At 40.5% G+C, this 24,296-nt stretch overlaps 1 protein-coding gene across 1 annotated transcript in view; it reads right to left on the bottom strand.

Annotated features, from left to right (window-relative positions):
• The window catches only part of caprin1b (cell cycle associated protein 1b), a 111,051-nt gene extending 94,895 nt beyond the window's left edge, over positions 1–16,156 (bottom strand). The window contains exons 1-2 of the mRNA XM_072592640.1: positions 15,703–16,156; positions 2,866–2,928 (exon numbers count right to left, since the gene is read on the bottom strand). Of these exons, the coding sequence (XP_072448741.1) occupies positions 2,866–2,928; positions 15,703–15,900 (261 nt within the window). The 5' untranslated portion in view covers positions 15,901–16,156. The remainder of the gene's footprint in view (positions 1–2,865; positions 2,929–15,702) is intronic.
• Between the last annotated feature and the right edge of the window lie 8,140 nt (positions 16,157–24,296).

The following is a 24,296-nucleotide window of genomic DNA, read 5'->3' as shown; positions in this document are numbered from 1 at the left end:
ATCTCCTGACAAATTTGTTTTTCAATTTCACTCTGATTATTAGGGGATCTATAATACAATCCCAATAAGGTGATCACCCCTTTCTTATTTCTCAGTTCTACCCAAATAACTTCCCTGGATGTATTTCTGGGAATATCCTCCCTCAGCACAGCTGTAATGCTATCCCTTATGAAAAACGCCATTCCCCTTCCTCTCTTGCCTCCATATCTGTTATTCCTGCAGCATTTGTATTCTGGAACATTAAGCTGCCAATCTTGTCCATCCCTGAGCCATGTTACTGTAATTGCTAAGATTTCCCTGCCCCATGTTTCAAACCACACCCTGAGTTCATCTGCCTTCCCTGTGAGGCCTCTTTCATTGAAATAAATGCAGTTTCATTTATCAGTCCTACCTGTTCTCTGCTTTGTCCCTGCCTGCCCTGACTGCTTGGTTCTCTTCTGTTCTCAAATAACCAGTCTCAGATTCATCTCTTTCCTCACTATCTCCCTGGGTTCCCCCCCCCCACAACTGACTAGTTTAAATCCTCCCGAGCAGCTCGAGCAAATCTCCCTGCCAGTATATTAGTCCCCTGCCAATTTAGGTGCAATCCGTTCTTCTTTTACAGGTCACTTCTACCCCAAAAGAGAGAGAGTTTCCAATGATCCAAAAATGTGAATCCTTCTCCCAGACACCAGCTGCTCAGCCATGCATTCATCTGCTCCATCCTCCTATTCCTGCCCTCACTAGCTCGTAGCACCGGGAGTAACCCAGATATTACTACTCTCGAGGACCTCCTTTTTAAATTCCTGCCTTACTCTTTGTAATCTCTCTTCACAATCTTAACCCTTTCCCTTCCTAGGTTCTTGGTTCCACTGTGTACAGTGACCTTCTGCTGGCCCCTTTCCCCTTTGAGAACATTCTAAGAAAAGATGCAGAGAAATATTGGTCCTCTTCATACACACATCTAGATACCTTTTAAAAGATGTAATTGTACCAACCTCCATCACTTTCTCTGGTAGCTCATTCCATACATGTATCACCCTCTGCTTGAAAACGTTGCCCCTTAAAGGCCCTTTTAAACTTTCCCCATCTCACCCTGAACCCACATCCTCTAGTTCTGGACCCCACCCCCCAACCCCAGGGAAAAGACCTCATCTATTTAGCTTACCCATGCCCCTCATGATTTTATATACCTCTATAAAAGGTCACCCGTCAGCCCCCAAAGCACCAAAGAAAATAGCCTATTCAGCCGCTGCCTATGGCTCACGACGTAGTTTACTTGATCTTTCAGAAGGCTTTCAAAAAAGTCTCCTTTATGAGATTGCTTTTACTTAAAGTTTACAGGCCAATGAGGGGCATTGCATTGATGTGGATAGAGAATTGATTCACAGGCAGGAAGAATAGAAATGAACCAGTCTTTTTTGAGTGGCAGTAACCAGTGGCCAGAGAGGCCAGTGCTTGAACCCCAGTTACTTAGAATAAATATTAATTATTTATCGAAGGGAAATAAATGCAATATTTCCAAGTTTGCAGCTAATATACAACTAGATGGGATGGTAAGCTGAGGAGCACAGAAAAACGCTGATTTGGACAAGTTTTGACTCACATGGAAGATGCATTGCAGGTGAAATATCATGTGGGTGAATGCAAAGTTTTCCGTTTAGATCAGTAAAACAAAGGCAGATTATAATTAACAGCAATAATCAGGTACAAGACCTGGGTGTCTTGCGCACCAGTTGTTGAAACTAAATATGCAGGGGCAATGGGAGCTGAAGCAAGTCAATGCTATGTTGGCTTTCACAGGGCCATGCGAAACAACAACTAAGTATCGTGTGCACTTGTGGTTTACTTACCACACAAAGGGTGGTCTGGAATGCGAGTGCAACTGAGGTTCATCAGGCTGATCGCTTGGATAGCACAACTGTATTTTGAGAGACTGGATCAGTTAGGGCTCGATTCACAGAACTTTAGAACAATGGTGGGGGGGGGGGGGGGGGGGGGGAAGAGGAGGTGTCATTGAGACATGTAAAATTCTAACGAGACAAGACAGGACAGGGTAAATGTAGAAACGATCCTCCCAATGATCAGATAGTCCAGAACCAGTGGTCTCAGACTAACAATATGGGTAGGCCATTTAGAACGGAGATGAGGAAAACTTCCTCGTGCAAAAAGTGGCAAGCCTATGGAATTCTGTACCAAAGAATGCAGTTGAAGAGCTAGATATACTTCTTAGAACTAAAGGGATCGAAGGGATGGGAGTAATACAGAAATTGCAAGGCTGGGGGCAAATAGCTTACTTCTGCTCCTATTTTATGCGTTTTTCGCCCTCTGTCTTTCAGAGCTCGGCAATCTCTCCCTGTTTAGATCATTTTGCTTTTATTCCCCCTGTCAAAATGAATGTCACATTTACCTGCATATCTTCAATTGCCACATCATTGCCCACCCAGTTATTTGTTTGTAGTTTTCTCATGTCCTCTTCATAACTTAGTTTCTGACTCATCTTTGCTTCAACATTACATATAGCAACCACTCCTCAGATAGTTCATTCAAAACAGTTTTTTAAAACATAAATTGAGAAAGGTTGAGGCTGTAACACTGATTCCATTGGCACTACTTCTAAACTAGTAACATCACCACAGAGAACAGACACCATCACTGCAAACATCCCTTGCAATTCACATTCTATCTTTAATTAGAATTACATTTCTGTTCCTCAATTGTATGGTGGGATGGGGAGTGGATCTATTACTTCAAAAACAATTGCATGAGTATTTGACTGGTACACCCACAATGATCTTTCCAATAAAAGCCCTCCGCGTCAGAGGAGAGAGTGTGTACTTCCCATAATTATGTGTTTTTAAAGTTAAAAATCCAGAAATCACTTACCAACTGGTCTTGGTTAAGGACTTCGCCTCGATCAAGCCTTTCTTGGTAGTCATCCAGCTTACCCTTAAACAAAAGGGAAATTTCTAATTAAAAATTGCTGAACACAACAGCTGTAACAAATGCACACAAAGTGCCAACTCTAAAATCGACTAACAAGACAACACAAGATTCAAAACCACCCACTCAGCGCATCGTCATTTCCATTTTACATCCCATGTTTCTTGGTTTCAAAGATGCATAATTCAGATTCTGCAAAACTTGCCTAAACATATCACTTCCATGGCGTTTCATGCCCCAACTTGATCATTGCAAAATACAACGCTAATATAATCCACAAACACAGCAGGGTACTACAATTATAAAAACCGCTATTAACTGTATTCATGCCTTATGAAAATAGAAGTGGCATCATCTGCTCTGTATAACTGCAATGCTTTTGTTCATCTGCTGCAAAAGCTCTTAACACTTGAAAAAAAGTTACTTTTTTCCAGTCTTAACCAAATGCTCTGTTTTGTCTGTATTAAAAGTGAATGACACAAATGTTTTGGGATTAACAATTGCATTGCACATTTACTCTAGAGAGAAGAGAAAAACCTACAAATAAATGTGAAACGAAATAGGAGACAAGGTGAACGCACATTTGAACAGATTTAGCATTTTCTCATGCATTGTTGAGACTTAAATTTGTGATCAAATCTTCACACAAAGACAAGCAAATACTTAGCTCAAATTCAAATGAAACTGCCTAACTTCATTACTTTATGCTGATATTTCTCATGTAGAATTTCTTGCCCTGGCAAAAGCATAATACCCACCCAGTGGGTGAAATGCAGCCTGGACACAATTAAACTCTAGTGTAGATGCATCTGAAATTACATCCAGCACAGGCAAGTATCCCCCACATGTGATAAAAGCCAAGCAGTAGCAGTTTCTGTAGAGGCACTGAGGCCCTCCTCAGCAAATACATTCACGACATGTCCAGAAGCAAAGGCTGCCATAAAACGTAAAGCACAAGTACCAATTGCCTCAGCTTTGCAATCCAAATGCTAAAATCACATAGCTACTTAAATGTATTGTCACAATTCTTTCAAATTCCCCTCAAATCTTTCAATAAATCAAATTTTACAATCATTCCAAAATATTGGATCCACCTTCAGACCAAGATTTTAAAAAAGATATCTCAGAATTAGTGACCAAAGGAGAAGAGAAATGAAGAATGGGGTGACCTACATTATAGAGAATACTAAATTATGAGGGGCATGGATAGGATAAGTAGACAAAGTCTTTTTCCCTGGGGTCGGGGAGTCCAGAACTAGAGGGCATAGGTTTACAGTGAGAGGGGAAGATATAAAAGAGACATAAGGGGCAAAATTTTCATGCAGAGGGTGGTAAGCGTATAGAATGAGCTGCCAGAGGATGTAGAGGAGGCTGGTACAATTGCAACATTTGAGGTGGTATTTGGGATAGGTATATGAATAGGAAGGGTTTGGAGGTATATGGGCCAGATGCTGGTAGGTGGGACTAGATTGGATTGGGATATCTGGTCGGCATGAACTTGTTGGACCGAAGGGTCTGTTTCCATGCTGTACATCTCTATGACGAAGAAAAAAGGTTGGGTTCGAGAAATTCAGGAGATTCAAAGGTCATCAGTCCCCAACATATGAAGTGTTGGAGGAAATGACTTCTGCGATACTGAACGCATTGAGAGGCATCTTTCAAAATTCTATACATTCTGGACTGGCAGTGCCTACTGCAAAGTTGCAAATATCACACCCCAATTTAACAGGTTAAGGAGAAAGAAAGCAGGGAATTTATACATGGGATGGGGTGGTGTTGCTACAATGTGTAAAGAAGAACATAAGTGGATGCTGTAACTGACTGAGCATAATCAGCATTGACTTGTGAACAAGAAAGCTGATGTAAATAAACTGATTCAGAGTTCAGTGAGAATATGACTAGGGCTTTTGGTGGACATAGCATTCTTGAAGTTTCAAAAGACTGGATAAAGTAGATTGACAAGGAGAAATTAAAGCACACAAACTAGACTGCAGAACAGCAGTGAGTATCTTAAAAAGGAAATTGACAGATTTCTCAATGCCAGTAAAGATAGGTTACCTGCGTGCGGGGGGGGAAGAGAGAGAAGAAGTGTTTAAATGTGAATGCTCACCCATGATTGTACAGAATAGCACAGCAAGCTCAATGGACTGAATTGCCTGCACCTGCTGGTGTTCCAAATACACTTAGCTTTATATAGAAATCCTATGGATAATGAGACTAGATTAGATTCCCTATAGTATGCAAACAGGTCCTTCGGCCCAACAAGTCCACACCTACCATCTGAAGAGTAACACACCCCCAACTAATGCACTCAACAACTGTGGACAACGTAGCATGGCCAATTCACCTGACCTGCACATCTTTGGAATGTGGGAAGAAACCAGAGTACATGGAGGTAACCCACAGGGAGAATGTCTCTGTGGAGTTTGCAGAGTTGCCCAGGCTGGAATCGAACCTGGGACCCTGGCACTGAGCCACCGTGCTGCCGGATACAAGCAGCTAAATTAAAACACACTGATATTCTGCTCAAAGTCTGACAACAACTGCTGACCAGTATGAAGTTTGGAGTGTGGAGCAAGTCAGCATCATTGTTAAGCCAACTCAGGCAGCAGACCTGCATTAGAATGGTGGAAGTGGCTGAAGATACAAACCAGCAACAAAGAACCACTTCAATCTTTTTCTCTACCCGTCAGAGTCAAAGTGTGACATCAGAGGAAACAGCTAAGTAAGTTGTGGCTATTTCTTCCACATCTTATTGGATTTTTTTTAAGATTTGGATTAGATTAGATTCCCTACAGTGTGGAAACAGGCCCTTTGGCCCAACCAGTCCACACCGACCCTCCGAAGAGCAACCCTCCCAGACCCATTTCCCTCTGACTAATGCACCTAACACTACGGGCAATTTCGCTTGGCCGATTCACCTGACCTGCACATCTTTGGACTTTGGGAGCAAATTGGTGCACCTGGAGGAAACCCATGCAGACATGGGGAGAAATGACTAAGTGACTAAAATCAGGAGACATTATTACAGTTAAAGAAAAAAACTTATGGAACTTACTTAAAATATTTAGCAGCAGAACTAGTTACAACGCAATTGCAATGGCTGGGCAGGCAATGTGTTGCAGTTGACGTATTGGCCTGTAGTCAAACACTCTGAACCATGACTAAGTGAGACAACCAATGTGATAGTTCAACAGTCGAGGATTTATTTCCAGATTGGAGGGCACATCAGTTAACTCAGCAAACCGGGCTGCCATTTGAGCTGGGGGAGCAAAAGAAAGAAATGGGGTGGTAATTGGTGATACCGTAGCAAGGGGAATAGAGCATCTTCTCCGCAACAAAGGCAGAGTCTTGTGGGCTGTGCTCCCAAATGTGCCGAGATGTACATTTGTTATGGTTCTGGACAAGAACTTTGAATGGGAAAGGAAGGACCCAGTTATTGTGGTTCACTTGGATACCAATGACAGATGTAGAATGAGGAAAAAGATTCTGAGGTATTTCAAGTAGCTCAGAGGTACATTAAAAAGCAGAACCACAAAAGTGATCATCTTAGAACTAAGACACAAGTTGACAGCACAAAATGAAAAATTAACACAACCTGATAGCTATTAGTGTGATTGTGTGTTTTATACTGTTTCTCTTGCAGAAACATGTTGACAGTGGTGCGAAAATGTCTCTTTCAGACAGCTTTCAAGCAAGTTAAGATTTCTGCTAGTTGCTGGAGGTAAAAGCTCCAGGTTACCTGCTGCAACAGTGGAGTGTTAAAAAAGGAAGACTCTGTATCTAAAACAGACATAGACTGCTTCTTTTAGTTTTTTTTCTACTGGACTGGAGAGTGACAGGTGTTTTGATTAGTGCTTATTTATGGACCATTCTAATCGTACCTTGAGTGCAAAACCAACTGGGGGGGGTGGGGGGGGTTGGGTTCTTGGTCATACTATTACAGATAAGGCAGCAGAGTAACCAGGACTGGAAACACAATATATAGTATAAAGAGAGGGCAGCATTGTGAACAATGGAAAACTTCAGTGCAGTGGTAAATTGGAATATTGGTGCAATTCTCTGTTTCCTCTTGAAGGAGTGTCTAGGAGCAGAGGGGATAATCTCAGACTAAGAAGTCACCCTGTTAAGACAGAGGAGGAGGATTTTCCTTCCCTCTCAGAGGGTGTCGATTCAGTGGACTTCTTTACAGCATAGGGTTGTGTCAAATGGAACATGAGATATCTATTGCAGCCTTTCGTCGACTTAATCAGTCAGGGGATAAATCAGGGATGTGGAGTTGAGGAATATCGGTTCTGCAACATCTCAGTGAATGGCAAAGCAAACTCAATAGCCCAAATATCCTACTTTTGCTCTTATGGTTACAGTCAATTTTATGATGTGGTGGAATCAGTTTGGGTGAAAATAAAAGTCAGCAACAGAAGGAATTCATAGCAGAAGCAGTCTTCCTGTTCCCAAAGGAAATGCCTTACTATTAGACAAAGTATCAGTAAATAATGAAGGCATGCAAAAAAAAAGGAAAATTGTCAGTGTTTTTCAACTGCATATTGACTGGGCAAATCAGATGTGCTAGGTTAACACAGTAGTAGTAGCCGTGGACTGCTTCAGCAACTGTTTCTTTTGAGCGTTATAATGCAGAACCTCTCTGGGAACAGTCTATGTTTGATCTAGCAACGTAATGTGTATTGAGGTAGAATTACTAACATGTCTTTTAGATAAGGATCGTCAAAGAGGAGCAATCGCAACTTGGCAGAATTTCAAATTCTGTTGGAGGGAGGGCAACTCAGTTCTCAAACAGGTATCTCTCACTTTACTGAAGATAATTGAAGACGTATGAAGAAAGACTGCCCTTGGTGGCTGGGATAAATAGATTAAGGAGAAGGTTAGTATAGGTGCAGTTGCAGACATTTAACCAGACATTTCATTACACTCAGCTAAAAAGGTTTCAATGGGAAGATGGTCACGAAGATCAGCCAAACAGGCAGCATACAAAGTGGTAAAAACCAAACGGCAGGCCAGAGGACTGGGAATCTTTTTTCTCTGCGAAAGAGAAACAACGCAAGCAGGAACACTAGTGAAAGTCTTAAATTCTCTGTCTGCAAGAGTTGTGGACATGATGTCGTATTTTTGACAACAGTTAGATACATTTCAGAAATATCAGGGGGTTGAGACTGAAGATGGATTGGAATGAAGGAAAAGTCGAGGCCTGAGCAGATCAGCCATAATCTCCTGAATGGTATGGGAAGCTTAAGGGCTTGAATGATCTACTCCTGTAGTCTTTCTTATCTTTTGTCAGTACAAAAGTTATTCACACCATTTAAAATGATCACAAACAGTGAATGTCAACAAATTCTAAGTTTAAAAAAAAGCTTGAAGCTAAAATAACAGTTATATTTGTTTCTGATGAAGATCAACACTGTTTCAATTATGGATAGTATTCGCTAAACATAGTTCACATGCAATAATGAGACTCGCCATAACAATTTCAGTTCAAATCTCAAAGCTGCAAACCAAGATCAATGGCAAAAGCCAGAGTCAAAGCGAGATGTGAGGAGATGTGGCATTGTGACATCCACGGCTCAGATTTGAATAAGCGAGGAAGAGAGAACAATCACTTTTCTGAGCAAGTGAAATATAAAACTGTCAGGTGGATCCATTTAAAACCAAGCACTCTCTGCTGCTTCTTTTACATAAGTTCTGGGACGATACAGCGTGCAAAGCAAAGCTTGCACTCTTGATCCTTCCCAGTTCCAAAGCAGTGCATTTAGTGCTGAAGATCTTAACTCTCAAAAAGCAAATTGAACGTGCATTCACTAAAACAGCACTTTCAATTACGAAGTCTCCTCCTTTTATGAAATGCAAGAGAAAACAAAGTCACAGAAGTTTTCCTGGGGTATCCTTTTACACGTGTCCATAAATTTTCTGCTCATCCAAGAGATCGTGGGAGCAGATGAAACACAGACAAGAGAAAGAAGTTGACACAAGAAGTGTTCCTACCTGCCACTAGAAAAATAACTTGGTTTGGATAACAGAAGTAAAGAAAGTGCACATTGCATTTGCAAAGCCCCACACAGTAATCGGAACACACTGTCGCATGATTTAAGGAAATCTGTTCGAACAGAACATCTGTTTCATTAATGCCCCAGGTGAAAGTAATCTGACTTGTCTGGTCTCCATGTCAACTCCTGACCAAAATAATGTGACTGACTCTTAACTGCCCTCAAATAGCCTTTCAAGACATTCACTTGAAGGGCAAGTAGGGATGAGACACAATTGCTGACTAGCAATGGCTGCATTCCGTGAGAAAAGTGACAAAGTATACAAAAAAATTGAAATGGCGGTTCAACTCATTATCTAGAAGGATTTAACACAAAAAAGCTTGTTAGAAACAAAAGTGTTCAACGCCTTACTGCAAACAGATGATTCACAATGCATTTAATCCTAGTTTCAATTTATTGCCTACACTTTAAAAAAAAATTTTAGTTTGTCAGCAGTCATAAGCAAAGTTCACAGTTCAGTGCCTCCCAAGTCCAGTGTGTATTCACTATTGTTTGAACAACTTATTAAGTCCAGCTTCAATTTGATTTGCTCAGCTCGCAACAAAAATAGCCATAAACAAGCAATCTCCAGCCAGAATTTGTCAAATACATAACTCAACTAATTGTGTTTACTGTTGCTCACAGATATAGTAACATAGGTGAGGAACAGATGCACGCTTGAATAAATATCCAACGGTTGCTGTCTGAGTTGCACTACTCCACTGTTGCCATCCCAAAGTCAGTAATGTGACGTCCATCTCAATACTGAGATGCACTGAATGTCATGGTGTTTGTAGATTTGTTGAGTAAATCCAACAGGTAGTTATTTAAGTACCCTTTTAAATGTGAATTATGACAGAATTGCTCTGGCACCGAAAATGAGTTACAAATATGGATCCTCATTCCTTCAGAAATTGTGGTCTAATCCCATGCTTGTTCACCAAGAGTGACAGTCTGCGTAGTTTTGGTTTGCACTGCAGCTTTGCAAACTGTCCCATCAGCATGCGAGCGAGTGACATGTAAACAGTGTTATCAGTATGCTGACTGGCTCACTTTTCACAAATAAGCAATATCAGTTTCTTTCAAGCTTTTCCAGTTCAACCACAACTGAGATCAATTAATTCAAGCCAGATTATTTTGCCATGTTTCAATCCATGTTAACTGAAAGGGGTGCCCTCTTTTGCTGCTGATTTCATGAAATACGCCAAGAATACTAATTAAAAATAAAGAAAAGAACGTGGCCATTAAAATACTGTTCGTAGCATCGTTACCACTGATTATACATTCAATCCTCATTACCTATTGATTTGCTGTCTGAAGATTAGGTACTCAAGAAATCAGCCCCAGACCTGACTGTTTTTTATTTTCACTGACTCATGGTACATTCAAGAATTGCAGACGAGTAGCAGCAGAATGTCCATAGCCCAATACTTCATGGATAACAAGGATTTAGTGAGGTGAGCACACTGGTATTACAATAATTTGTCTGCAACAGAATTCAAGTAAATGTAAGCACATTAAAACTAGCAGCTCACAAAAAGATGCTGAGGACTCAATCAAATCAATTACAAAAGTGTTGTCACTGACATTAATTTTACTGCATTTTCCCCAACATATTTCTAAACGCATTTCAATTTGGTATGCTTCAAAAACAGTGGCAGTAATCCTGGAATTGCTGAAATTGGATAACTCTCAATCATAGGCATGAACAGCCTCAATATTCCTTTTGGAGCACCAATGGTGTCAACCTCACAAATGATGCAAAATCGGTAAATTTCTAAGAACATCACAACTAACCCTCCAACTCCATTTTGACCGTATCATGCAAAGCCAAACAGGAACAGACAAAGGAGTCAACAAGCAACTGTCCAGGCTTCCAAAAAAAAACAAGCAGGTTCAGACATTGTCATATGAGACTTGAAACGATCGCTGATGCGCCCTTCACAGGTGATACAAGACCTGCTGTCTTCCTCCAGCACTTGGTTTCTCTCTCAGATTGCCAACATTCACCACACTGCATTTATTTCAGTTAATTCAATCTTTTGATATACAGTTTTAAATGGTCAACAGATAAAAATAGCAGACAAAACAGATAAATAGCGCAGTTGCACTTTTTTTGTGGTGCAAAATGCTTTCTCCTAAACAGCCAGCATTATTCAGTATATTAAGTACTGCCATTGTGATTCATTTCGGTGATGGAAAGTTACCTGCATGGCCAGTTGCATAATTTAAATGTGGATGGTATAAATAACCATAGCTTGAATTGATTATGTATTTTAGAGTGCTTAATATTTTGAGAAAAACAGTAAATGTATGATTCTTTGTGCATCACCATATTGTTTTGCTGCATGACATTGTGGGTAGAGTTGAGGTGGGGCAGTTGGTGTTAGTGTTAGTGAGAAAATTCAAACATAAAAAAGAGACACTAAACAAAATAATGCATCTTTTCTCTACTTGGATGGAATGTCAATGTTGCTAGGAAGGCCAGAACTTGTTTCACATAAACCCAGTGGCTCACTCAGTGATTTCATAGGGCTGTTTAAGAGGGCAAGCAGATTTTATTTCAAGCTTACAAATAAACTAGTTTTCTCTAAACAACAAAATAGCTTCATAGTCACCAACAGAAGCGTAATTATGATCGGCATGTCAAAAATCCCAAACATGTTTGGCAAGTGTTTTAAATACAACCTAAAACTCTGGAAGTGAAGTTCCACCAGCTATCTTGGTGAAATGTGAATTCTTATGCCCTGGCCTCTAGATTCTCAGCCCAAAACACTACTATCTCTCCTTAAATAGACAAGAGTTTGGCCTTGATGTAATATTTTATTTTGTACATTTCCATTTTTTCACACAAATTCAAAGGCTCCATTCTAGCTACAAAGTGGCTCATAGAGAAAATACTGTCTAACATTTTAGCCCATTAGGTAAATGACCTATTCAAATGCAGAACAACATTTGTTAAAAGGTTCCTTAAAAACAAAAGGTTGTACAGAGAAGCAATTTAAAAGTTAAGTACAGGTACACAATCCTTGATCTGAAATTCCAAAGTTGTTTTCATGGGGTGTACAGCATCATTTAACTGCACGCCCAACCAAACCCTGTCACTCAGATGTGACGTGGCTGTGTGGTCGAGTACTGGCAGGCTTCAACTGTGCCTCAGTGCTCATACTATTGACACTCTCCTCTGCTGTGAGGTAACTTTTTTTAAATTTCCCTGTGAAAATATATTTATTACGAATTCCGAAAAGTTCCAAATTCCAAAAAACAATTGGCCCCAAGGATTTTGGATAAAGGATTGTGTACCTGTAGTACCCTAGAAAGCTGTGGGAAACAATTGCTGGGCCCCTTGCTGAAATGTTTATATCATCCAATGAGGTGCCTCAGGTCTAAAGATTCTACCATGCCTAGAAACATGGCATTCCAAACGGAACTCTATCAACAAACACGTTGACTTGAACCCCATTTACCAACCTGAGAAAAAGAACTGGAAATAACATCACAACCCAAGGATATCTGAACACATAAATAGAAAGCCTGTCATTAACACCAGTGCTTCACCAGCGGTTCACTGATATTATCTGGTATGGTGACAAAACATCTGAAAACTAACCTTCCAGCTCAGTGAACACACTTACCTTCAGTCAGGAGGATGGCTAACATCATGACACTATTTAAGAAAGGTGGTAAGGAAAAGCCAGGGAACTATAGAACAGTGAGCCTGACATCGATGGTGGGCAACTTGCTGGAGGGAATCCTGAGGGGCAGAAAGTATATGCATTTGGAAAGGCAAAGACTGATTGGGGTAGTCAACATGGCTTTGTGCATGGGAAATCATGTCTCATTAATGTGATTGACGTTTTTTTTGAAGTCGTAACAAAAAGAATTGATGAGGCCAGAGCGAAGGATATGATCTACACAGACCCCACTCAAGCATTTGACAAGGTTCCTCCTGGTAGACTGGTTAGCAAAGTTACATCACATGGTGAGAACTGGCTTGAAGGTCGAAGACAGAGGGTGATGGGGGAGGGTTGCTTTTCAGACTGGAGGCCTGTGACCAGTGGTGTGCCACAAAGATCTGTGCTAAGTCCACTGCTTTTCATGATTTACATAAATGATTTGGATGTGAACGTAGGTAGTACAGTCAGTAAGTTTGCAGATGGCATCAAAATTGGAGGTGTAGTGGACAGCAAAGGAGGTCACCTCAGATTACAATGGGATCTTAATCAGATTGGCCAATGGGCTGAAAAATGGCAGTTGGAGTTTAATTCACATAAATGTGAGGTGCTACATTTTGGAAAGGCAAATCAAGGTAGGACATAGACCCTTAATGTTAAAGGTACTGGGGAGTGTTTCTGAATAAAGAGATCATGGAGTGCAGGTTCATAGTTCCTTGAAAGTAGAGTTGCAGGGAGATAGGGAATGAAGGCAGCATGGCATGTTTTCCTTTAATGATAAGAGCACCAAGTATAGGAGTTGGGAGGTCATGTTGCAGCTGTATGGACCACTCATTAGGCCACTATTGGAATACTAAGCACAATTCTGGTCTCCCTCCTATTGGAAGGAAAGTAGGAAACTTCAAAGGGTTCCGAAAAGATTTCCAAGAATGTTGCCAGGAATGGAGGGTTTGAGCTATTGGAAAAGGCTGAATAGACTGGGACTGCTTTCCCTGGAGCAGAGGCGGAGATGTGACCTGATAAAGGTTTATATGGTCATGAGGAGCACGGATAGGGTAAATAGACAAGGTATTTTCCCTAGGTTGGGGGAACAGAGGACTAGAGGGAATAGATTTAGGGTGAGGTGGGAAAAAAAAGTGACCTAAAGGGGCAACTTTTTCACACAGTACGGAATGAGCTGCCAAAAGAAGTGGAGGAGGGTGGTATAATTACAACATTTGAAAGGCACATCGATAGATTATTGAATATCAAGGATTTAAGAGGGATATGGGCCCAGTGCTGGCAAATGGCAGTAGATGAGGTCAAGATATCTGGTCGGCGTGGACAAGTTGGACTGAAGGTTATTTACATGCTGTACGTCTCTTATGACTATTTAATGGTCAGGATTTCTTAACTGCAATCTGGCAGTGGGCTTGTGAAATTGAGGAGGCTCTCTTTGATGCCTGTCTTCAAAACCTCAAATTCTTTCCAACTGAAACAAGCTCCAGCGTGTCTTATTGCAGATATACACAGAAGTTTATTATATTTCTTGATAGCAAGTTACGTATTTTAATAGGCAATTCTTGCATCAAGTGAATTAGATCTGCTGCGATCCTGGAGACCAGTTTTGGTTATTTCAAAACAGTACACTTTTGTAGAAATGCATCATGTTACTCAGAACTCAACTTCAGTTTAAAACTTTGAACAGCTGGCACCTCAAAAGGTATTCCACCCTTCATGTCTGATCTTAAACACCATCTTTTTTTTTGTTTATTCACATATAGGATTTCGACATCGGTAGCTTCATGTCTATCCTTAGCTGCCCTAGCGAAGGTGATGTCAAGCTGTCCTGTTGAATGGCTGAAATCCATTTATGTACGAACATCCACAATGCCATTAATGAGACCTGCAGGATTTTAACCCAGCCACACTGAAGGAAGGGTGACATGATTCCAAGTCAGCATATAGAGTAATTTGGAATGAAACTTGCAGGTGGTAGGACTCCTATGTATTGCCTGCCCTTGCCCTTCTAGATGATAATGTATGGAAGGTGCTGTCTTCAGAGACTTGAGTTTTTGCATCTTGTAGGTAATACTCACTGACTGTTGGAGGAGACTTACTTGGAATATTTGTGGATGCGTGCCCATCAACTGCTTTGGTCTGGTCAATATCAAGCTTCTTGGGTATCATTGGAACTACACTAATCCAGCCAAGTGGGAATTAATTCATGATATTCTTGACTTGGGTCTTATCAACGAAGGCTAGAAGAAGATTGGACGTGAGCTACTGGCCTTTGACCAGCTCTTATAGTCACAGTATTTATATGGCTACACCAGTTCAGTTTATCTTCAATGGCAAACTTCAGAATGTTGACAGTGAGGGGAAATTCAGCGACGAGAATGCTATTCGATGCCTAGGGTTATATTCTATGTTGTTGGAAATGGTCATTGGCTGACACTCCAGTGTGCCAATCTCTACCTATCTTCAATCTAAACATTTTTGCTGAGTCAGTACAGACCAATTTCCTCCTCTATTTAACCCGACCTAACATCAAGAGATTGAGACTAGAATTATAAACTTCCATTCACCATTACACAAAACGATCGTGGCTATGTGTCTTGAATGGAACAGCATTTGTTTACTTTCTTTGTTTCAGGCCATTTAAAAAAATTCAAAATTGCCCATTAACAATTGAAAACTGTCCCAGCCCTTTCTTCAACATATATTTAATGCAAAAAAAAATACAAACTGCTATGTGCTTGAACAAAGCATAACTTGAGACAACGATCATCCACTGATGACTTCACAGCTAAGTTCAGATATTTTAGTTAATTTAAACGCAGGTTAAAAGAACTTTACAGCAGGAACTGCTGCTGAAGTACAGGGCCTCGTTCCTGTATTGTATTTACACGAATAACCGAAATGGGGCGGAGGGCGAAGAGAAGGCTGATATATCCCTTCCAGATCACCAACTCCAGATGGAAATGGGGTAATTATTGTTCCAAGGGTTGGGACTCGGGTTAGTTTTCTTTTTTGTGTGTGAAGGCCGAAGCCTCCTGTGCTGCAGCGGGGCCTCTGTTCTCTCCTACCTTCTTCTTCTCCATGTTCCGCACTTTCTTGTCGATGACATTGAGGACCTGTCTGAGTGCTTCATTCTGCGGCTGTGTCGCCTGTCCCTGGCCGGCCTGGGCACTCACCGCTGCGGCAGCGGAGGCGGCGGCCGCCTCAGCTCCGGCGGCGGAAGACGATCGCGATTCGGCCGCTTTTGTGGCGGTGGCTGCGGGCATTTTCTCTCCTTCTCCTGGGGAGCGGCTCAGCTTCGTTTAAAGAGGGTGGTCGGGGGGGGAGGAGGAGGGGGGTGTGGAGTGAAGGAGGGGGGGGGGAACCCAGCGGCAAGAAGCGAGATACAAACCGGGAGAGCAAACGGCGGCGGCGCCGGCGGAAAGAAAGTTGCGAGTTTGACTGAAAAGGGAAAAGGTGAAGAGACGCGGCCACTTCTCCGTCCGCGCGACACCAGCAGCACCGCCGAGACTGAGGGCGGGGGCGCGCCGCGAGAGTGCGCTTAGCGCCCCCGACAAAGGACCCGGCCCTGGGCTGGCCGCACCGCGCCTGCCTGGCCGCAGCTTTCACACCTTCCACGACACGCACATTCCTAAGAGTTACGCCATTTGTCCGCTGGAAATCGGATTATTATTTCCCGATGACTCACGAGATTCCAGAAAATCTTTCCGACGTTATTTCGGAGATTGGAAAAGGACGCTCAGCAGCAGCAAAAGTGGGAGCTCAGATTCGGTCCCTATTGAGTATAGGAACATAGTTTTTTTTTCATATTGTCGGCCACCTCCAACATTTATTTTTGTCTGAATAAAATACCAAAGTGTGGAGCTTTGAAACAGAATTTGGAATTGGAATCTGCCGCTATTCAAACTTGTTACAGAAAACCAAAGCACAAATAAACTTTTGGGCCTAGTTGAGGGCTTAAGATGTCCTGTTTATTAGGTCCCTCTCAGCCCCCAGACTCCCTGAACAGAGAGACATGGGCATTTCTGTTATTGATTATCTAAAAATGATAACCAATAACAAAATTAAACAATATCAAAAAGATGATAATTTTTTTAAACGTGCATGAGGGGTCTTTGAGCAAGTGAGTCAACACCTCGGAAACGCTGTGCATTTGGAATAATGAAACTGTTTGACGATCTTAATAAGGATATATTCAAGTAGAAAATGCTTTTAATATTGTTCAATGGGAGGAAGATCTTAAGCCCTCAACCAGACCCAAAGCTTACTTTTGCTTTGGTTTTCTGTAACAGTTTGGAATAGCAGCAGATTCCAGTCACTTTTTTTTGGTCTGAATAAACATACCGATTTTAGAAGTGGCCAACAAAACAAAAACTATGTTCTTATCGCCAAACACACACCAAACAAAACAAAGTCATCTGTACTTCAGAATGGACTACCATAAAAGGTAAAGTCACTACAGTCCCAAACTGTAAGGCTGCTCTCATTAATTGGTAGTGAGTTTAACCTGAGAATCATCAGGTAAGGGGTGAAGTTGTGAAGGCTGAGAAGACTATCAATACAATTAATACAACGATCTTATTTTGCCTTTGATAAATTCAAAGGGTCCTGGATGTATCTCATCTATTGAGATTTCTTCCCCTGTCCGAAATGTTCAGGGTTTAAAAAGGGGATTCCAGCAGTTCAGATACCTTCGCCCATAGGCAAGAGACCCCACTGATCACCAATAAAAGTAAGAGTATTCAGAATCGCAATCCAGTTGTCCAACCTAATTCTCCGCGTTTAAGAGTTCAAATGCCACCACAATACTTGGAAAGGTTTAATGAAGCCGACACTTGTTAAACAAGATACCCAACTCCAAGTGACCAAAACCTTTATCCACCTTTATCCAAAATTAACAGCTGCACAGTGGCTCAGTGGTTAGCACTGCTGCCTCACAGCCACTGTGTGCAGTTTGCACATTTTCCCCATGGCTGTGTGGGTTTCCTTCAGGTGCTCTAGTTTCCTCCCACAGTCTAAAAATGTGCAGGTCAGGTGAATTGGCCATGCTAAATTGTTTGGTGCATTAGTCAGAAGGAAATGAAGGGGAATGGGTCTGGGTGGTTTATGCTTTGGAGGGTTGGTGTGGACTTGTCAGGCTAAAATAGCCTGTTTCCATACTGTAGGGAATAGAATCTACTGTCCTTACTTACTCTGGCTAACATGATTCCACATTGTGGTTTACTCATAACTACCCTTTAATGGCTGAGCAAGCTTCTCAGTTGTATCAAATAGCTACAAAACAAAAAAGACCACCCAACAGTTGCCTCAGCACTAGAAACAAAAACTAGCACATAAACTCATCATGATGAATGACTGTGCTTGTGACAAAATCTTAAGTGGTGTTCCATAGGCTAGTCAAACAAAGTCTTGGAAGTCTGACTCATCAAATCATATCTACAATGTCCCAAACACTACCAAGCATTATTTCTGTACATCATCTATACCAACAGTAGGACAGCTCCCCCAGAGGTGACAAAGTGGTTTACAATAAGCATTGACTTGCCCTGAGAACCACAACTCCAAGTCACATAACACTTCATGGCTTCAGGGCAAACACTGGGGAAGGAAATTTTTTGGCAACCCACTGCATCCATCCTCAACTCACGCATCAGTATATCAAAGAAGCATTGATGGTGGCAAAAGCAGTTCATGTACTCTGGGTGGACAGTTTCCATGTCTATGAAAAAGGATGGCTCAGTAGCTCCACTGGTCACTCAGTAGACAAGAGACACAAGGGACAGAACTGCTAGACTAGGTCTGTTGCAGATTGGCTGCAGCCACAAGGAGGAGAAAACTTACTTGACCTCAGCCCCAGCAATTTACCAACAGATACGTCAGTCTGTCAGAATACTATTAAAAGTGACCACTACAGGGGGTGGTGGAATCAAATATCGCCTCTTTTCATGTCCAGCCATTGTCACTGGTTGTGACACGAAACACAACTGGATTCTTCCTCTCCCACTGCAAGGTCCTGTCCAACCCTGAGCAGATGTCCTAAAAGTGGCACAGAGCTTATTCTTCAGCCATCTGGACTCACTCTTAGCTGCGGAAAACAGTCAATTCCCCCTTAGACCACTGAAAATCACACTAGATTAAGCTGTTAACAGAAATTAACCATTTATTATAACACAATTAACTTCTAACAAATGGCAGAGAAAAGGATTCATAATTTACAACTATGCAATTTAAAGTAGATCCATTTAAAAAGCAAAATGTCTTGAACTGTTGAACTCTCAGTGAAAATCTGCAAAGTAATATCATCTTGTACAACTAGAATTGCACATCATTTGATTTTTCCAAGTTGCAGACTCTCTGGATATTTCAGTGAAATAGCAATCCAACTTCTTTTTCAGGTTAAAATACTCCCAAACATCTGGCCCTTCACAAATACTTATCTGCTCCTCAACCAGAAACAGCAAGGTATTGGTTGATTTACTCCTTTTCCTTACTGAGATGGACCAAAGGATATTCCCTACATCAGTGTTCAGATTGCCGTTTTTGAAATAAATCAGAAAATGGCCGTCACACATCGTGCCTGTTAAAATTTGGCAAAATGGTATGTTCTTTTTATCAGTAAATACGAGAGCCCTGTTTTAATACATTGCTTCCACTGCATGCAAATGCACCACATTGTGAGCTCAACATACTTTAAATTAGTTCAAATTTGCATAATTTATGCCAATAGACTGCATATTTCAACAAAATTGGGAATTTGTTCATTTCTCAGATGGAATACCTTGATGAGTCAACCTTCTAGGTTTAAAGTTTAAACCAAGCTTGGCAGTTAATTACATCAATGGATGCATTCTGCTTTCCAACACCTCCAAAATCAACTTACCATCCAATCAGCACTCTCCACTCTGTGCAATTGCTGGTTCTCCACTCAATTTTGGTATTCTTGTGAACTGTTGTTTTTGAATGCAATTAAAATGTTTGCGTAAATGATGCACTTTTCTCAGCACCCAGGTCCTTTAACACTTTCAAACCCAAGTTATGCCTAGCAATTTCATCCTTGCAGGCAACTGTATGCTTCTTTCAATCCAGCAACTTGGGAGACAGACATGGAGCATCCGAACAGACTGCCAACTGACGCCTGTCCTGCCTTCCCTTGAGTCCACATAGCAACTGACTTGGAATGCCAGAACAGTACAAAACAACCGGTTCAGGTCAATGACATATGACCAACAAAACCAGAAAGTTCATTACAAATCGCTTGTTTCAACACAAGCAAATGGTTGTCAATGATTTCCATTCTGGCAAACCGACAGTTCCTCAGACCGAAAATAAAGGGAAAACAAACAAACATGTACAAAAGAACACTACATGTCGTGACAAATTTGGTTTCAGGCTTCTGCAGGTGACAAGGAAAGGCACTTCAAGTGCTGATGGTCTCTCAGTGGACTAATTGCTATGGCACTAAATTAAAAATAACTTTGCCAGCCCCATTAAATTTTTCATTAGGACTTGGCAAAGTAATTGGCAAAGTATTAGCATTCATTTTGGCATGATGGGTTTTGACGACTCTCTTTTGTACAGAACTGTTTCATGGCAGATTCCCCATCTCCAAGTCAGCTTCAGTGAGAATGTTTAAACATTGCAGACAGATCAGAAGCTTCTGGAAATACAATAATCCAATCAGCCATTTTAGAATCCAGCAAGTTTGTACACATTTTTAAAAAAAACACAACTTACACATGAAAAGTATTAATTTCTTGCCATCTGGCCATGACACAATGGATGTAAATTATTCAATTCTGGGAATGGGTCTTGACTAACTGTCAGTAAGATTCCACTTTCCATGCATGTCATCGGGACCAGCCAGATGCACCATGTTCTTAACTTCTGTCAGATTGAAACAGCTTTTGCAGTTAAATTTTCCATTAACAGAAAATTTCAGTTACTGTCACAGTCAGATTAATTTGGCGTTAAGTCAGAAATCAGGGGTAGTTCCACCACGCAAATCTTAAGTCCCAAATGACTTGCATTTTATATTGCAGTCCTGCTAATTGAAGATTTTATTCGAGGCACAGAACTGCTTCTGAAACCCTCATTCAAGAACCAACCCATGAACAAAAAAAAAGTCACAATAGCATTTTGATTCACAAAGTGAAGATTTTGGGCTACTTGATGAAATCGTGTGGGTTACAAACAAACATTCTGAAAAGTCCAGCAATGAAGTTCACAACATCAGGGTAAATGAACAAAATGCAAAACATACATTATCTTTATTGTAATTACAAATTCCACCAGTTAGACTTAGCAGCAACTTGCCTTTACAAATCCTCTTATGTCAATCAAATGGCAGTTCACTCATGCAAAAACAGAGTAAGCAAAATGATTTGACAACTAATTAGAATAGGTCATTCATGCTCAATTTTGCACAGGGATCATTTGATAAAAAAAACCAAACAACTGCAGGAATTTGAAATTAAATGAAAACAGAAAAGGATTGTAAAACTCAGGTCTGGAAGCATCTGTGGATAAAAAAGACCAAGTTAATATTTTGGGTGGGGTGACCCTTCATCAGAAAGACGAAAGTAGGTGGAGTTCTGAATTTCTGATCACTTGATAAGTGTTTAGCCTTGCCAGTGCTATTTTGGCTTTTCCCTCTCCTCCTTCACCCAGTTATTTATATGTCAATTAAAATATCAGGCTGATTTCTTCAAAGTGGAAATCCTAACTGATAATTACAACAATTCAATCCAATGCACGAGGGTACATCCCAAAAGAAACAACAGCAACAAGGAAGCAGCCACAGCTCACAATGACAGAAGCTGTGAGGTAGTGAAAGAGTTTAAATGTCTAATTGAAATAATTAAGAGATGGGAATTAATGTTCTGATTAATCAGTTGAGTATAGACAAACTGATGACAAGAGACCTTTGCTTGCCAATAACTAGGTGATCACTTCAAATAACTGAATTGCTTGGAGTCAAAAGCTGTTCAGTTTGTCCCCACTGTCTCCAAACTCTACAGTCAAAATTCAATGAAAACCTGAAGAAAGTCAATTTATCTTGCCTTTATAGTTGTTGCAATGTGTCACCGCCCAATAATATATTTACTCTGTCTCTCTGTCACAGGAATTTAGAAATGGATTTGAATTTTAAATGAGTTATATGCCAATGGTTTATCGGCAGCTAGAGTCTAATTACTTGTAATAAAAAATTTTGTTTTGTTCTCTACAAAATCCTGGTGCATGCTTTCCGTCAACCTTAGTCAAAAAGTCAGCTAAATTGGCTAACTTGTGCGGCAGCTACCGGAATAGTAGGGCTCAATTTCCAACACTACCCAGTGAGTCAGTGTCATTTAGATCATTATTAAAAGGCAATGAACAAAATTTCCCACTGCCCAGTAAACTATTTATCCTGTCTGAGTGTGTAATGGTAGTTTATAAATGGATTAGAACTTCAGTTAGTAGAATTATAGGCTAATGGCTTTTGAATTGTTTACTTGCAGCTGGAGTGTCTAATTACCTGTGGTAAATAGTAATTCTTATTCAGTATGGAGATCTGGTCTGTGCTTTCTTTCAACTTGGGTCTGATTATCAGGTGAACTGGATAACTTTGCATACTTGTTAAAAATTTAACTTTAGTGTTGACTGTGATAAATAGCAGGGCTCAATTTCAAGCAAACTACCCCAATGAGTCATAGTGTAATTTTGGAATGCTATTAGTCTTCTGTGAAGACTGATGCAACATAGTTAACTCCTCCACCATTTCCTGGTTCCCTATTGCTTTTCCTCCTCTATGGGGCTTGCGTTAATTGTGACTTCTTGCTTCCCTTCTAAATATTTAAGGTATCTCTTGCTCATCTTGTTCTCTTGTCCATTATGCCATTACTTGAAAATAAATCCTCAGTCTGTCCCTCCCATCTTTTTCTAGTTTTTGGTCATCATTGTTCATTTTTTAACACTTGCCCACGTGGCTTCCTACTAATCTTTGCCACCTTTCGCAGTTGAAAGATAATGATCCATCATTTCCAAGTGTCCCAATAAGTTTCAACCACTGATAAATCAGTCAGGTTCTTTCATGTAAACTTTCTCCCATTTTACTGAAGATAACTCAAATTGTGTATCAGCTCAATGATCAACAAAAGCAAAATTTTTGGTCAAGCTGCAATTTCTGTTTCATGTCAAGGAAACACAGAGGTAATTGTTTCCATACTGGAATCTTGATTTTGAATCATTTATAATTTACCTCGTTTAAATCAACATCGGCCTTGAATGCATTCAACACCATCCTTCCAACAACAGTAGATTCTAATCCAAAAACAGCCAGTTCCATGTAATGAACAATCAGCAACAAGTAGCACCTAACTTGAAATCAGTCAATAGAAAACTATTGGCAAGTTTTTAAAAGAAAGGTTAAAATGCCAATTGTGACAGAACAAATCCATATAAACTTCACAATTGAGTGCTTTAAGCTTGACAACCAAAATTAGCTCCACAATCAACAGATTCTGTGCAAGCAAAAATTTAGGCTCTACATTAAGAACCTAAGGAAGAAATGTGGAGAAAATAAAAGCAAGTCTATGCTAAGGAACATGAACAAACTTAAGGATAAACCAGGCAATGCTTCATAGCAGACACTGGAACTTGATTTGCTGTGGCATGTTCCCTCCATATCGAAGTAAATGAATTTTCCACATTAAACCAGTTCAAGAGTAGGACTCCAACTTTATTGTGCTGGACCTGAAGATTTGCCTAAAGTAATACAGAGGAACCTCAATTATCTGAATATCAATTATCCGAATTGTGGAGTATCCGAAGAAGATTTCACAGTCCCACAAAGATGTTATATCAAAGAGCTAAATATATTCGATTTATCTGTACTGAAGAACATGTGAAAACACTGGCAAAAACAAAGAAACATAAGCAGCTGAAACATCAGCGACTGGATTTTTATTAAGCTTAAGGGTTCGTTTCAAAGCCATTTGCAGTATTTTACAGGATTCCCATCACGTTACCAGGCCATTCTTGAAAAAAAAGGCTGAGAATGTAAAATGCAAGCACAAGGCAGTGCTTCTGTCTTTCTATTGCAACACTGGGTTTCCAGAAACTGACATGCTCTTGCAATTGTAGCAGCTGTTCAAGAGCTTGTTTAATACTGCGATTTCATATACAGTACAGTATTTATATGATCAGGGTTTAGTCTTTCTCAGTTTAACCTGTAATTTGCAGAATGCAAAGATTAGTTTAAGTAGCAGACTTATTAAAATTATAGATTTAAACAAATACTCCGGTCAAGCACAGCGTTAGATCAGTACATCTTCACTTGTTTAAATAAAATAGATTATCCGAATAATCAATAGTGCCTGCCCATTTCGTTCAGATAATCGAGGTTCCTCTGAAGTCATCTCTCACTGAAAACACAACTTTCACCCAAAATTATGCAGCACTCTTTCTGACAAATTAAAAAGGACCACAATCCACCCCAAAATTCAACACCTATCTGAAGCTAATTCAGTCTAAGTTATAATCTCAAATGGGTTACAGCATCATCTCAACCAACTGGAGTATCTGACTTTGAAATTAATGTCAAAGTTTGAAACCACGCGCTGTCTGTCCCCTACCCCTCTGATCGACAAAATGAAAATCTCTAAACAGTTTGTAAGTAGCCAAT

This window comes from Chiloscyllium punctatum, chromosome 22 (assembly GCF_047496795.1).
Source record: "Chiloscyllium punctatum isolate Juve2018m chromosome 22, sChiPun1.3, whole genome shotgun sequence".
Taxonomy (NCBI): domain Eukaryota; kingdom Metazoa; phylum Chordata; class Chondrichthyes; order Orectolobiformes; family Hemiscylliidae; genus Chiloscyllium; species Chiloscyllium punctatum.
Note: the sequence above shows the minus strand (reverse complement) of the source record. Positions and strands in the feature narration are given on the sequence as shown.